Consider the following 15,331-nt stretch of genomic DNA (forward strand, 5'->3'; position numbering starts at 1 on the left):
CCATAAATCGTCTCGATGCGAGACATAACCATTCCAGGAAGATCGCAATTATCTTCAATTTATCACTGGTGGTGGTGCCGTTTCAAATCAGCTTCTGCCAGACCTTGCAGCCTCTCTGCTCCATGTCAGATGACATAGATGTTCATTATCTGTAGTTGAGAGGTGGTCTTTGCTACTCTGGCTAGTGAGGAGTGAGAGGGGAGTGAGAGGTAATGACTCTCATCAGCAGCCAGGCTTTCACCAGTGTGTGTGCGTGTGTGTGTGCAGCTCTCACCAGGCCGTGCCACTGTCCCTGCTCTCTTTGTCAGCGAAGTGGGACTCCAAGAACATGTCCTTGTAGATGCGTCCCACAAGGCAGTAGATGTCTGAGGCCACCTGGTTGTCAGCCTTCACCAGGGGCAGCATGATGTCCAGGGCCTTCTGACGGTCCCCCGGGAGGTTCCTCCTGAAAACAGCAGAGGGAAGACCCAATGGTCAGACACAGACAAGAGTTCCAAATTGTATCCTATTTCCTTGTGCACTACTTTTATAGGGAATAGGGTGTCATCAATCGGGCAAGGATAGTGCATCAAGGTAGACCGCCGGTGGCGCGGCGGTCTAAGGCACTGCATTTCAGTGCTAGAGGTGTCACTACAGACCCTGGTTCGATTCCAGGCTGTATCACAACCCCATAGGGCAGCGCACAATTGGCCTAGCATCGTCCGTGTTAGGGTTTGGCCGGGGTAGGCCGTCATTGTAAATAAGAATTTGTTTCCTAATTAACTGACATGCCTAGTTAAATAAAGGTTCAATTTTAAAAAAACTTAAAATTATGCCTTCTCCAAGGTATGCCCTACCTTCATTTGGAAGATTTTGAGTCAGCATCCAATGTAGGCCTATCACTGATTTTAGAATATAGGCCTATTAACTTCGCCTCTACCTCTCTGGATGTTTCCTTCGCCAGGTAGGATATCCCATGACACCTTGCGAAGCAGGTAAAACTCCCAAATTCCGGCAACAACTAATGGCGGACGGAAGTCACCTCTTCATAGAACATTTTCCAGAATAAAGAGGAATAACTTTGTGGAATGTGAGTATTACGTTTATTTAATAACAAAATTATGTTAAAATGTTCAACAAATTACTTAATTTTTTTTATTTATTTAAATTTTACCCCTTTTTCTCCCCAATTTCGTGGTATCCAATTGTTTAGTAGCTACTATCTTGTCTCATCACTACAACTCCCGTATGGGCTCGGGAGAGACGAAGGTTGAAAGTCCTGCGTCCTCCGATACACAACCCAACCAAGCCGCACTGCTTCTTAACACAGCGCCATCCAACCCGGAAGCCAGCCGCACCAATGTGTCGGAGGAAACACTGCGCACCTGGCAACCTTGGTTAGCGTGCACTGCGCCCGACCCGCCACAGGAGTCGCTGGTGCGCGATGAGACAAGGATTTCCCTACCGGCCAAACCCTCCCTAACCCGGACGACGCTAGGCCAATTTTGCGTCGCCACACGGACCTCCCGGTCGCGCCCTTAACCACTGCGCCACCCGGGAGGCTCAACAAATTACTTTGATATGCATTTTCAATTCAATAATTTGGACAAACAATGCTGAGTTTGCTCTTATCAACCCGCTAGTCAAGCTAGCTAGCTAACGATTGACACGATTTTTTGAGCTAGCATTCATACAACTGTGTTTATCAGCTGTTTAGCTAGAGGAAAAGCTGAACTAACCAATTTTAATTGTAAATTCAGACGTGCAAATTATGAAGACTTGAACAGTGAATTGGTGAACTAGCTAGCCAGCTAATTAATGACAGATGGATGTTAATTAAAGCATAGGAACTAGCAGCTTTTTCCATGGAGCCTATCCAGAGGGAATGGGAATAGGGCACCTTTAATGGAGGCTGCAGCTCAGGCTGCTCTCCGCTCCCCAGCTTTCACTTCACACTAGTGTGTCGCTGAACGGCAACTGGAGGGGGGCGAAGCTAAGCAGTGAGTCAGCCTAGCCCACTCCAGTCATCCAACAGTCAAACATGGAGGGGAAGGAGGGGGGGGGAGTGCAACAGGAAAGGTTTCGACATTTACATCCCTGCTGCTGCCGTTTTCTCACCAATTACTCAACAGAAAACTCTGCTTGTCAGACATGTTTAAAAGAAGAGATTTAATTAGAATCATCCATGCCTCATTGTTGCAGGATAATGGCAATATTTCGCTATGGTGCACTAAACTACTGAGTCATGCACCACCTCTAGTTGGGGGAGACAAATGGGCTGCTGTCTAAACAAACACACAGACTCATGGCAACCATCTTCATTTTCGGGCCATTCAATGTTTTCCCAATTATGCAAAGAATGTGCAACAGCTTTATTAATACGTCTCTCTGAGCGTGTGAAATGTTCTCGTAACTGGCCAGACACCAATGTTGCATTGTAGCATGCAGGAATTTTCCAATGGCTCCGAAATGATAGAGCAACATGCTTGGAAACCCAGGGTGCGTTTACAAGTGAGGCGGCACGTTAAAGATCAGGCAGTAAAATACTTTCCAAGCTGAACATGTGGGATGTTCCGACTCAGAGCACAGACACACATGCTCAGCACATGCATGTTATGTGTGTGTGTGTGTGTGTGTGTGTGTGTGTGTGTGTGTGTGTGTGTGTGTGTGTGTGTGTGTATAGAAAAAAACAGGTGTGACATACTGGGGGTCTTACCGATTCAGTGCAAAGGCATGGTGGAACTTGACATGGGGATTGGCCACAGGGTCGAATGTAGGAAGCTTCTCCAAGGTCTCCACCAGCTTCACTATGGATTCATAATCCTACATTACAAACAAGCATAGAAAAACAGATCGTTGGATTGAAAATCATGTACCCACTCAGCCACATCTTGGTTTCTATAGTTTACATGAAACCTAAAATATCTATGTCCTTGTTCCCTTACAAAGTCACTGCTTTGGGAAGGACATTGTCAGCTTCTTCAAGTACTTCAATAAACAAATGTCCCCTCTTCCACCATTTTTTGTCCAGTATATATTTATCTAAATCATGTTGAATAATTCAGCCTCTCCTTGTATCTCTTGTTGTTGACACCATTTATTCATGTGACGGGTGGCTGCCTATGGCTGGCAGGATGGGAGGGTGTAGGGTGAATGGCATGGCAATGCATAGAGAACAGACTGCAGTGCAGTTGCAGATTTGCCACAGGAAGATGACAAAAACTTAATCTGCAGCTTTCCACTGGAAGCCCAAGATAAAATTATCTCAGAAGAATGATTTTGTTAGAAAATGGATTGAGGGAGGCCCTAAAACATTTATGCTGAGGCATTTCAGTCTAAATGGCCCATGCCGATAGCATCTGACAATCTGAAGAAAGCTAAATGTACCTGGATGTCCCTGTAGGATAGAAGCAGGTTGATGACGATGTCAGCTGAAAGGCACTCTACGTTGTCCAATCGTTGTTGAATTCGGCTGAGTTCTGAGGCCAGCTCCATCCCTGTGAACAATTCCCGCGCTTTCCGAATCTCGTTGAGAATGGTTTCTCTGAAGTATTGGCTGTGAAGAGGTACCGGAGAGATTCACAGAGAGATGTTATTTCACACTAGAAATCAAGTTTTCTGCAAATAAACCATTATTATGTATTGATGTGACTTTCTGGGGAAATAAATATGAGGAATGGGGATAGATACAACCGTTTATAACTGAAAATAATGTATCTATTCCTCTGAGGCAACTTTTTATATAGGCTACAGTGTCTTTGACACCATTATAAATAGTCTACCCTCGTAAACATATGCAATATGTCAGTTATTTACTTCCTCGCGGCAGCTGAATGTGGAGCTCATGAATGTGTTCCCTGGTAAGCCCCTTCAAAGTATTCTTCACTCTACTGTTGGAGCTGCACTTTTATCTCAGCTCTCTGAAATATGACTCCATATTCCTAGAAGAGAGGCTGTTGCTGAATATTGGCAGAGAGAGAAGCCTTAACCATTAGGACAGAACTAAGCAATGCTAACATTAAAACTGAGATTGCTATGCAAGCCAAAGTGTTGCAGAGGGACACACCAAATAAAGTAATGCATCATATATTATCCAAAAGGAGTGAATTGGATAATACAATGGACTCTGAGGAATACTCATGAAGTGCAATATCTGATGAAAAGAAGAACAGACAAACAAAAAACATTGCACATTTTAAATTAAGTAAAGCTTATCGGGTAACAAGACTTTCGATGACTCCATTAAACTACAGTATAGCTACAGTCATACCGCACTTCACCAGCTAGTCATCCATGTTGCTTAATCAACCACAGACAATTACACAAGACAACACAAAATCCAGCTGTTATACAGTACACTTTAGTTCATGATAATACACCTCTGTTGGCAATAATAGCTCTGTAATCATCACCTTGATGTGCATGTTCACACCTTCCCTAGCGAGGTGACACCCGTTTCACTACATCAAGGTGTGAGAACAGCAAACATGTGACTTAGGCCTATAGCAGCCCAGTTTCTAACCCCAACAACCTAATCAGCAGGAGCTTTAGGCCTAGCATCCCAGGCTACACATCCCTCTACTACTCACCAGGAGTTAGCCTGGGGCACCTTGAGCAGCTGGACGAAGCGGTCCAGCAGGGGCATGCAGATTGGTCCCAGCAGCATCTCGAAGCTGGGCTGCATCAGCTCTGTCAGGCCCTTCATCAGGCTGCTCTCGCAGCAGTACACCTTGTTGTGCGGCGTCACCATGTACGGGATGAAACTGTAGTTGGCTGAGCATGTCTGGAGGGAAACAGAAAGCAGCAATTTCTTGGGTCGTAAAACATACAGAGGTCGCCTGGTCCCAGATCTGTTTGTGCTGGATGATTATAAAACACAAACAGGTCTGGTACCGTGCTAATGCATAGGTTGTTTCTGTTAGATTATATTACATGTTGACTGCATGCGTTATATACAATGGGAGGACAGTGGTATGGGACTGCCTTGTGCTGGTCATTTTGTGACATAGTGTTGTGACAGAAGGAGGAGAATCTGATATGCAGGGACAATGGTGTGGTTGAGTTTGTCTAAAGAGCCAGTATCCTGGGGGATAGATCCACATCAGTAATGAGAGTGGCATAAGGATCTGTTTAACCGGGCTGCTCAAACTGCCCTCAGGGCAGAACTAGCTTTAAAACTCCATTCACGTTGCTCATGGAAATCAATTCAAACCACGTCTGTCTTACTACTGTATTTGTATTTGCAACTGTATTTGCAGTAAATCTATCATTGATGTCAATTTAGTCTGTCATGTTCAGTATACTCAACACTCAGCACTTGAAAAGTTTGAATTGATGGATCCTAAATATACTTGAACATGTAGGCTACAGTAGGTTACGGAAAGGGATGAATCCTGAGTGCACAGTCAGTGGCTATTTTAACTTCTCTGTTTCAATTCCATCTTCAAGAACACATCCGGTGTGCTTGCAACTCACACTTGCAACAAAAGGAAGTGAACAGATGCTCAACTTCTGCCTGTAGAAACCGGAATGTTCCACAGTAAAACTGCTTCCTCTCCTGCAATCTTATTTTTAAGACATTCGTCATGCCACATCTTTCCAAAATAACCTGTGATGGCTTGTCACCGTTAGATGCAGACACAGATTACAACATCCTACCCTATATTGAGCCACACACACTGTGTGATTCATGCCCTAGCGGATTACATGATGACAACACATCACACATTTATAAATGTTTTAATTGCTAGGTGCCATTGAGACTGTCCTTCTCCCTGGCAACGTCAGCCAATGAGAAGCATCCAACTGCAGATTATGCTCGTTGATGCAGCCTGGTCTGCGAATCGCAAAGCACATGTAACGGATTTCCTCCTCTTCGTCTGAGGAGGAGTAAGAATTGGACCAAAACGCAGCGTGGTAAGTGTCCATATTGATTTAATCAAAAACACAACTGAACACTGGAACAAAATAATAAACGTGAAATATACAAAACCGAAAGAGTACCGTGTGGCCCAAGCAAAACCAAAAGTGAAACCCAGGCTACCTAAGTATGATTCTCAATCAGGGACAACAATTGACAGCTGCCTCTGATTGAGAACCATACTAGGCCGAACTCAAAAACCAACATAGAAAAACAAACAGACTGCCCACCCCAACTCACGCCCTGACCATACTAAAACACAGACAAATACAAAGGAACTAAGGTCAGAACGTGACAGCACATGCGTCTCAAATTGTATTTTCGCGTCTCAGTTGGTATGTGTGCGTGCAACCTGAACTCTCGACATGTTCTAGGGCATCAGTGTGCTACGCACATAGCAAACGGCGCACTAGCTCTGGTCCAGGGCATTATATTAGTGTGTTAGTATCATCATGGTCAAAGTTGGGAGAGTTAGCTAGCTTAACTACAGAACTTTCAGAAAGTATTCACACCCTTTGACTTTTTAAACATTCTGTTGTGTTATAAAGTGGGATTCAAATGGATCTAATTGTCATATTTTGTTAATGATTTACACAAAATACTCTGTCATGTAAAAGTGGAAGAAAAATTCTGACATTTGTAAAACAATTATGAAATCTAAAACACTAATATACAGTATCTTGATTACATAAGTATTCAACACCCTGAGTCAATACATGTTAGAATCCCTTATGGCATCGATTACAGCTGCGAGTCTTTCTGGGTAAGTCTCTGAGAGCTTTGCACACCTGGATTGTACAATATTTGCACATTATTCTTAAAAAAAAATAGTCAAGCACTGTCAAATTGGTTGTTGATCATTGCCATTTTCAAGTCTTGCCAGTCTTGCTAGATTTTCAAGCAGATTTAAGTAAAAACTGTAACTAGGCCACTCAGGAACATTCAATGCCATCTTGGTAAGCAAATCCAGTGTATATTTGGCCTTGTGTTTTAGGTTATTGTCCTGCTGAAAGGTGAATGTGTCTCCCAGTGTCTGTTGGAAAGCAGACTGAACCAGGCTTTCTTCTAGGATTTTGTTTGTGCTTATTTTTATCCTAAGAACTCCCTAGTCCTTCCCGATGACAAGCATATCCATCACACGATGCAGCCACCACCATGTTTGAAAATATGAGTATAATATGAGTAGTGATGTGTTGTGTTGGATTTGTCAAAAATACAACGCTTTGTATTCAGGACAAAGTTAATTTCTAAGCAATTTTTTTTGCCAGTTTTACTTTAGTGCCTTATTGCAAATGGGATGCATGTTTTGGAATATTTGTATTCTGTACAGGCTTCCTTCTTTTCACTCTGTCAATTAGGTTAGTATTTTGAAGTAGCTACAATGTTGTTGATCCATCCTTAGTTTTCTCCTATCACAGCCATTAAGCTCTGCAACTGTGTTAAAGTCACCATTGGCCTCATGGTGAAATCTCTGAACGGTTTCCATCCTCTCCGTCAACTGAGTTAGGAAGGGCGCCTGTATCTTCCAAAGTGTAATTAATAACTTCACCATGCTCAAAGGGATATTCAATGTCTGCTTTTTTTACCCATCTATCAATAGGTGCCCTTCTTTGCGTTGGAAAACCTCCCTGGTCTTTGTAGTTGAATCTGTGTTTGAATCTGTGTTCACTGCTCGACTAAGGGGCCTTACAGATATAATTGCATGTGTGGGGTACGGAGATAAGGTATAAAAAAACATTCAAAAATCATGGTAAACACTATTATTACACACAGAGGGAGTCCATGCAACTTATGAAGCACATTTCTACTCCTGAACGTATTTAGGCTTGCCATAACAAGTGGTGAAAGGCTCGGCACACGCATACTCAGGCTGACTGGCTCTCTTTCAGGCAAATGAGAAATAAGCGCACTCAGGCTATCCGGAAGGCCAAAGTTAGTTACTTTAAGGAGCAGGTCTCTCTCTGTGGGTCTAACCCCAAGAAGTTCTGGAAAATGGTTAAAGACCTGGAAAATAAACCCTCCTCCTCACAGCTGTCCATGTCCCTTAATGTTGATGATGTGGTTGTTACTGACAAGAAGCACATGGCTGAGCTCTTTAATCACCACAGTCAGGATTCATATTTGACTCAGCCATGCCTCCTTGCCCGTCCAACATTTCCTCATCTCTCACCCCTTCTAATGCAGCTAGCCCTGGCGCTTCTCCCTCTTTTCCCCCTGCCCCGCTACAAAGTTTCTCCCTGCAGGAGGTCACTGTGTTGTAATGTGTTGCTGCCTTGCTATGTTGTTGTCTTGGGTCTCTCTTTATGTAGTGTTGTGTTGTCATGATGTGTGTTTTGTCCTATATTTATATATATATATATATATTATTGTTTTTGAAATCCCAGCCCCAGCAGGAGGCCTGTTGCCTTTTGGTAGGCAATCATTGTAAATAAGAATGTGTTCTTAACTGACTTGCTTAGTTAAATAAAGATTCAATAAATACAAATAAATGAAAAAACAAAGGGGATGAATACTTATTGACTCAAGACATTTCAGCTTTTCATTAATTTGTAAAAAAAATCTAAACATCTAATTCCACTTTGACATTATGGGATATTGTGTGTATTCCACAAATTCAGGCTGTAACACAACAAACTGTCAAGGGGTATGAATACTTTCTGAAGGCACTGTATGTGTTCAGGATTAATTTAGTTTTGATAATTTTTGGATATGCCAAAAATCACTACAACCAAGCAACCACTGTTGCTTGTGCTTTAGCTCTCACAACCTAGCTAGCACTACTAGCTAACTCGTAGCTATCTAGTAGCGCCAGTTAGCTACCTGCTAGCTAGTAGCGCTAGCCAGCTACCTAGTACTACTAGCAAAGACACTGACAACTAACCACTTTTGTCTGTGCTACTAGCTAGCGCTGTAAATTCACCAACTGTCCTGCTGGGGGCGGAAATGCACCATCCTCTCTGGCACCATTCAATATCCTGTCTCATCTTGTATGTCTCACAGCATCTGTGGCATGATAAGGTGGATCTATTGCAGCCGGATCTATTGCAGCCAATAGGGTCTGGCTCCAGCAGATACCTTTTCATGACACAGACACTGTGAGAGTCAGCATACGAACTCAGACAGGTCTAATAGTGCCAGAAAGGATGGTGCGTTACCCTTTAAAATGAAGGCATGAAGACAATGAATAATAGGCTTGATACTGTAGAAAAATGTAAAGAAGTTGATTTAATGAAGCTTAATGTGTACTAGCTAGCTAGCTAGTGTTGTAGACCTACTAGCTAGCTAGTATGTACTAGCTAGTGTGTACTAGCTGCAGAAGCAACAGTAGTTAATATAACACCCTGGACCAGAGCAAGTGCGTGACTGGTATAGGCGTAGCACACTGACGCCCTGGAACAAAGCTACTGACTCACGCGACACAGGTGACCAACAAGCATCTACAGGTTGTGCGCGCACATACAATCTGAGACACACAAATACCATCTAAGATGCACACATATGCGCACTGAGGTTCGCAGACCAGGCCGCGTTAGTGCACATAATCTGTAGCTGGATGCTTCTCACCTCAGCAGCAAGTCTCTGAGGGTAGGTGACACACAGGTCCCAAAAACAACAGAAGGAGCACAGGGACAGAACACTAGGGATATGTCCTACATCATACCATTGCCCTACATAAGGCTGCAGTCAAAAGTAGTGCACTATAAAGGGAATAGATAAGGTGCCATTTGGGATGAAGCCAGGGTGTTTGCATGTTACAGTAATTAAGGAGTTATATCTCCCAGTCAGGCAGCATGGGATGAACCCATTCATTTAAAGGGGGAGGGGTAGACGGGACTGAGTAGTGTGTGTGTGTGTGTGTGTGTGTGTGTGTGTGTGTGTGTGTGACGAGGTCAGAGTGCCACTAATGTGTCATATCTGTCTGTGGCAGAGTGTGTTTGTTTTCTCAGAGCAAAGGAGAAGAAAGTGGTGTGTAGATTCAGATGGAGAGAGATAGTCAGTCATGGAGTGCAGTAGAGCATTCTCACTCTAATGCAGTAATCAGTCCTCCTCCCGAAGCTCTGTCGCCACACACAGATCAGCCATCAACCTCCTTCCTAGAGCACAACCCACCTTATTCCACTCCATAAAGCCACTTAGGGCAGCTGCTCAGGAGGCTCCCTGTCCATGCATTTGCTTCAACGCCTTACAGTTTCCCCCCCCTCATGTCACAGTGCATCAATGTCACCATATCCTATTATTCTGTATAAGAAAGCCAGCCACACTGTGTGTTGTCTCCTTGTCTGCCCTAGCTATCACTGGGCAGGAGTGGCAGAAACTGTGTTACAGACGGGGGAGCTTAAACCACTGCTGTGTCGGCACAGCACAGACGCAGGAAATCGAAAACGAGAGGTGAAATTGAAAGTGAACTCATTCTCTCGCTGCTTTCCACATCACATTCCCCAGTCACCCTGATAATAAGGCTGCCTGTCAACCAAGTAAAGCTATCCTGGAATAATCTCTGAGTAAGGGAAAATGCTTTAGTTTACTGTACACAAAGCAGAATGCACAAAGCCAAACTAGAGGGATACTGAATTGGATAATTAAAATGGACTGATGGTGGCAGACAATGCTGTGTTGCTGAATGCTGCCGTGAAAAAAACCAACTGTTTATTGCACTTACTTTCACACAGGAAAGGTGCAATAAATAAACGAGAGGTTTGATTCTAACAGCTTTGAAATAGAGAGAGAAGTTTGTGCACTTACAGTGTTCTTCTGGCAAATAATATCCTGCAAAAGAAAAAGAGAAATGTCAATACTGTATTGTGGTGAGAAAGTGAGTTTGCAAAGCTGATGTAGAAAATCATTGAAACATTACACTGGTCATGGACACCTGTAGTTGTAAACAGAACCAGTAGAAATGCTGATACAGTCTCACTAGCACTTATTTTTGCAGTGTCATACTGTAGGCTAGTGTAAGTGCCAGCAAACAACCATGGAAATGTTATATGTGGGAAAAGGCACTTTAATTCAAAAGAGGTTGAACCTCAGGCTCTACAGGAGCTATTCTAAACATTTTATAAAAGGTTAACAGCCATTTTTACTCTTAACCTTCAATAAGGGTAAAACCACTACAGAAAGTCATTTTTTTTACAGCAGGGAGTCAAAGTGTAGGCAGGTGGAGATGGAGGGCAGTTCGTCAAGATTGCAGACATAATATTTATTTTAAAAAGGTACACTTTGCTTATTTGATTACCTATTCATTGAAGAGGTTATTCTTTGAGGATTCTACGACCATTTCAAAATATTGCAATGCTTTTTTTTATGGCAATGGTAATGTCAGAGCATTGCAGGTTATAAGAGTGTGTGTGGTGTATCTTGATTTCTGCAGTGCCTCCAGAAAGTATTCATAATGCTTGACTTATTCCACATTTTGTTGTGTTACAGCCTGGATTCAAAATGGAAAACATTTGTATCACCCATCTACACACAATACTCCTGTCGTGTCTTTGGCTATGCCGGATTAAGTGATATGACATGCTATTCTATAAAATCCTTTCTCCGTAATTAATATTACCTGATTGAGCTAATCATGTAAATGTAATTAACTAGAGAGTCGGGGCACGACGAAATAATATTTATAGAGCTGTTATCTTCTGAATAAACTCTTAAAGACCATGTAATATTTTACATCAATAGCAGTCAATATTAACTGTCACCTTAATTCAGTCTCATCTGAAAGTTGTAAATTCTTGGTTATCTTCACGAACCCTGGCTAACAAGTTGAATCAGCAATACAAAATTGGGTTTAATTATTTATTCACCAAATACCTAACTAATCACACAGAATTATATATACACAGAATTAATTATACCTTGATTACAAATTAGGTTGGTGGTAAATGGAAGGCCGTGTTGCCCAACAGAATCCTTTGAAAAATGTCTCTGTTGGTAAACTGGATACGTTGTAGTAACGTCATTGTGTGGTAGACGGGATACTCTGTCTGTTCTTCCCTAGCCCACGTTTGCAGCTGCTGTTGCTAACTCAATGGCTAGGAGGTATCACTTCTGTAGTGAATAAGAGTTCAAAGTTCATACCATTCGCAACCAAAGCTCACGCTAAGGTTGGCTTAGTTCTGTAGTTGATATGTTAGTCCTTTTAACGCAGAGGCTGCAGACCTCACGTACTTGGAACAGGAGGTTACATTTTCGTCAAGGCTTTATATAGTGGAGCGAAAAGTTTTATAACCCATGTCTCTTCACAGGGGCGGGCCACTGATTGAGCAGAGCCCTACCTTATGAAAATCCAAATCTCTCATTTGGAAGCTAAAATGACCTTTAATCTCTTTACCAATAATTGTATAATCAAACATTTAAATTGAACAACAATTCCATGTGAATCCGATAACTACAATGTGCAGACTTTCCACGGTAGAGTTTATTTCATCCTATCATTGATGAGAATGTCTCAGATGACAACCGAACTGACATCATATTCATTAAGTACCACCGCATATATTAAATTGGTCGGATTATCAGAATATAGTTCATTTTCCCCCACCTTCTGATGTTCCCAGAATCTCTATGTTAACCAAGTAGGGTAGAGAGAGGAAAAAGGGGGGAAGAGGTATTTATGACTGTCATAAACCTTCCCCCATGCCAACGTCATGACACTTCATAATTACAGTGAAAACAAGTTTTTTTGAAAATGTTGTAAAGTTAGTGAAAGTGAAATACAGAAATATCAAATTTACATAAGTATTCACACCCCTGAGTCAATACATGTTAGAATCACCTTTGGCAGCGATTACAGCTGAGTCTTTCTGGGTAAGTCTCTGAGAGCTTTGTACACCTGGATTATGCAATATTTACACATGATTCTTTTGCAAATTCTTCAAGATCTATCAAATTGGTTGTTGATCATTACTAGGCAGCCATTTTCAAGTCTTGCCATTGATTTTCAAGCAGATTTTAGTCAAAACTGTAACTAGGCCACTCAGGAACATTCAAGGTCATCTTGGTAAGCAACTCCAGTGTATATATGACCTTGTGTTTTAGGCTATTGTCCTGCTTAAAGGTGAATTTGTCTCCCAGTGTCTGTTGGAAAGCAGACTGAACCAGGTTTTCCTCTAGGATGTGCTTAGCTCTATTCTGTTTAGTTTTATCCTATGCTTGAACATATGAATAGTGGTACTTGTGAATAATATGAATAATGATGTGTTGTGTTTGTTTTGCAGTTTTACTTTAGTGCCTTATTGCAAACAGGATGCATGTTTTAGAATATTTTTCATTCTCCACAGGCTTCTTTCTTTTCACTCTGTCATTTTAGTTTGTATTGTGGAGTAACTACAATGTTGTTGATCCATCCAAATTTTTCCCCCATCACAGCCATTAAACTCTGTAACCGTTTTAAAGTCACCATTGGTCTCATGGTGCTTCATTAGGCCCTAATCTATGGATTTAACATGACTGGGAATATAGATATGCATATTTTGGTGTAATGTCTGCTTCCAACTCACACTCTGTGTTAAGAAGCAGTGCGGTTTGGTTGGTTTGCGTATCGGAGGACGCATGACTTTCAACCTTCGTCTCTCCCGAGCCCGTACGGGAGTTGTAGCGATGAGACAAGATAGTAGCTACTAAAAACAATTGGATACCATGAAATTGGGTAAAAAAAAACAACAACAAAAAAACCACTATTGTACACAGAGTGAGTCCATGCAACTTTTTATTTGACATATTAAGCAAATTTCTACTCTTGAACATATTTAGGCTTGCCATAACAAAGTGGTTGAATGCTTATTTACTTTTCATTTTGTATTCATTTCTAAAAACATCATTCCACTTTGACATTATGGGGTATTTTGTGTAGGCCAGAGACACAAAATCTAAATTTAATCTATTTTAAATCCATGCTGTATCACAACAAAATGTGGAAAAGGTCAAGGGGTATGAATACTTTCTGAAGGCACTGTATGCACAGGAAACCAGTCTCCCCTCCCACATTCTCTAATTTGCAAGCCTGTGTGTTGCTGTTGGTGTGATTTGTTAGGGGATTCCATTGCAGCTGCAAGGGCTCTCTCACTTTGCAAACCAGTTTAGGCTGATGTTTATTCAACTGTACATCACCTGAGGACTCCAGCCCAAGGGCACAGACAACACCAAAATTGATACACATACAAACCTCTTCTGCAAATGCAAGGAAATGAGTCAGTCTATCAATTACATTTCCCTGTCTACGAAATGCTCTTTTACAAGACTAGACGGCTAAATGCATATAAAGGGGATTGTTTTTCCTCTGTCAGATGCTATTTTACATAGGCCTAATGTCTCCTTTCCTTTTCATGAAACACACCATTTCCTGTCTAGGTGTAAATGCATCTCCCTTCAAACAAATAACTAATGTGTTGAACTGGCACTACAACAGCAATGACAGCCATTACAGGTTCCCCACTCAGATTCTAAATATAGACTTTGTCATTAACCCGATGAACCGTATTACATTACATCCATTGTGGAAACATGAAATTGATTAAAGTATGGACAAAGTGATGAGGAAAAAAGGCGGACAGGCTGCAGATATGTTTATGTAAGGCATGCCTGAGTGTGTGCGAGAGCGCGTGTGAACCACACAGCTTACCTGCAGGGACTGAAGCGAGTCAGAGTTGGTGTCACAGTACAGGATGATGTTGTTGGCCATACTGAAGCTCTCCCTCACACCCAGGTGGTAGAACAGGGAGGGCTGGCGGAAAGCGTCCGTCATCTCCACCACAGCTATGTCTGTGAGGGACAGAGATAGCCTGTTAGTGGGCTTAACACTGAACAACTGTACCTAAGTCTACAGTATAACATACAGTATGTTATGCCTATAACGTATTGTAGCCTACTATATAGTTTCTTCACATTTACCAATTTGTTTAAGTGTCAAATTAAATAAGATGAGATTGATGCTTCCTGATGGGACAATAATGCCTGTACAGTTGTTTTGGAGTAGGATCTTTGTCATTTTTGGACCAGACTGTGACATCACAAAATCTTCCAAAAGAAAAGGTCAAAATAACATTGTCTGGTATTGGGTGTGGTTTTTACAGAAGTATGGGGTGTGGTTGTGGTGTGGTTTTTACAGAAGTCCCTCTGGTACCACTGACTGATAACAGCACAAATAAAAGTGGGCTAAAACGGTGCTTCAGTGTTCTGTAATGACAGTGTTCTCCAGAAAGAGAACATTTAACAGACCCACTCCACCTTTTCATGTGCTTCCAAGTTCCCCCTTCCATGTTAACATACACATTACATAGAGCTTGTGATCCAATGCCAAAAGGATCATCAAAGCAAATAGGCAATCTATTTTAATGTGGTGTGTCTGCTGCTGTGTAGTGACACAAAGAAAGGTCCCAGCGAAGACAGCCTGGCTTAAAATGGGTGGGGTAGGCTATGTACCGCGCTCTCCTTGGA

General features: G+C 42.0%; 1 protein-coding gene across 2 annotated transcripts in view; it reads right to left on the reverse strand.

Annotated features, from left to right (window-relative positions):
• The window catches only part of LOC115107688 (mitogen-activated protein kinase kinase kinase 5-like), a 57,421-nt gene that overhangs the window by 25,192 nt on the left and 16,898 nt on the right, over positions 1-15,331 (reverse strand). For both annotated transcript variants that reach the window (XM_029631211.2, XM_065008726.1), the window contains exons 2-7: positions 14,517-14,656; positions 10,643-10,666; positions 4,569-4,762; positions 3,367-3,535; positions 2,696-2,802; positions 275-445 (exon numbers count right to left, since the gene is read on the reverse strand). In XM_029631211.2, coding sequence (XP_029487071.1) covers positions 275-445; positions 2,696-2,802; positions 3,367-3,535; positions 4,569-4,762; positions 10,643-10,666; positions 14,517-14,656 — 805 coding nt within the window. The remainder of the gene's footprint in view (positions 1-274; positions 446-2,695; positions 2,803-3,366; positions 3,536-4,568; positions 4,763-10,642; positions 10,667-14,516; positions 14,657-15,331) is intronic.

This window comes from Oncorhynchus nerka, linkage group LG24 (genome assembly GCF_034236695.1).
Source record: "Oncorhynchus nerka isolate Pitt River linkage group LG24, Oner_Uvic_2.0, whole genome shotgun sequence".
Taxonomy (NCBI): domain Eukaryota; kingdom Metazoa; phylum Chordata; class Actinopteri; order Salmoniformes; family Salmonidae; genus Oncorhynchus; species Oncorhynchus nerka.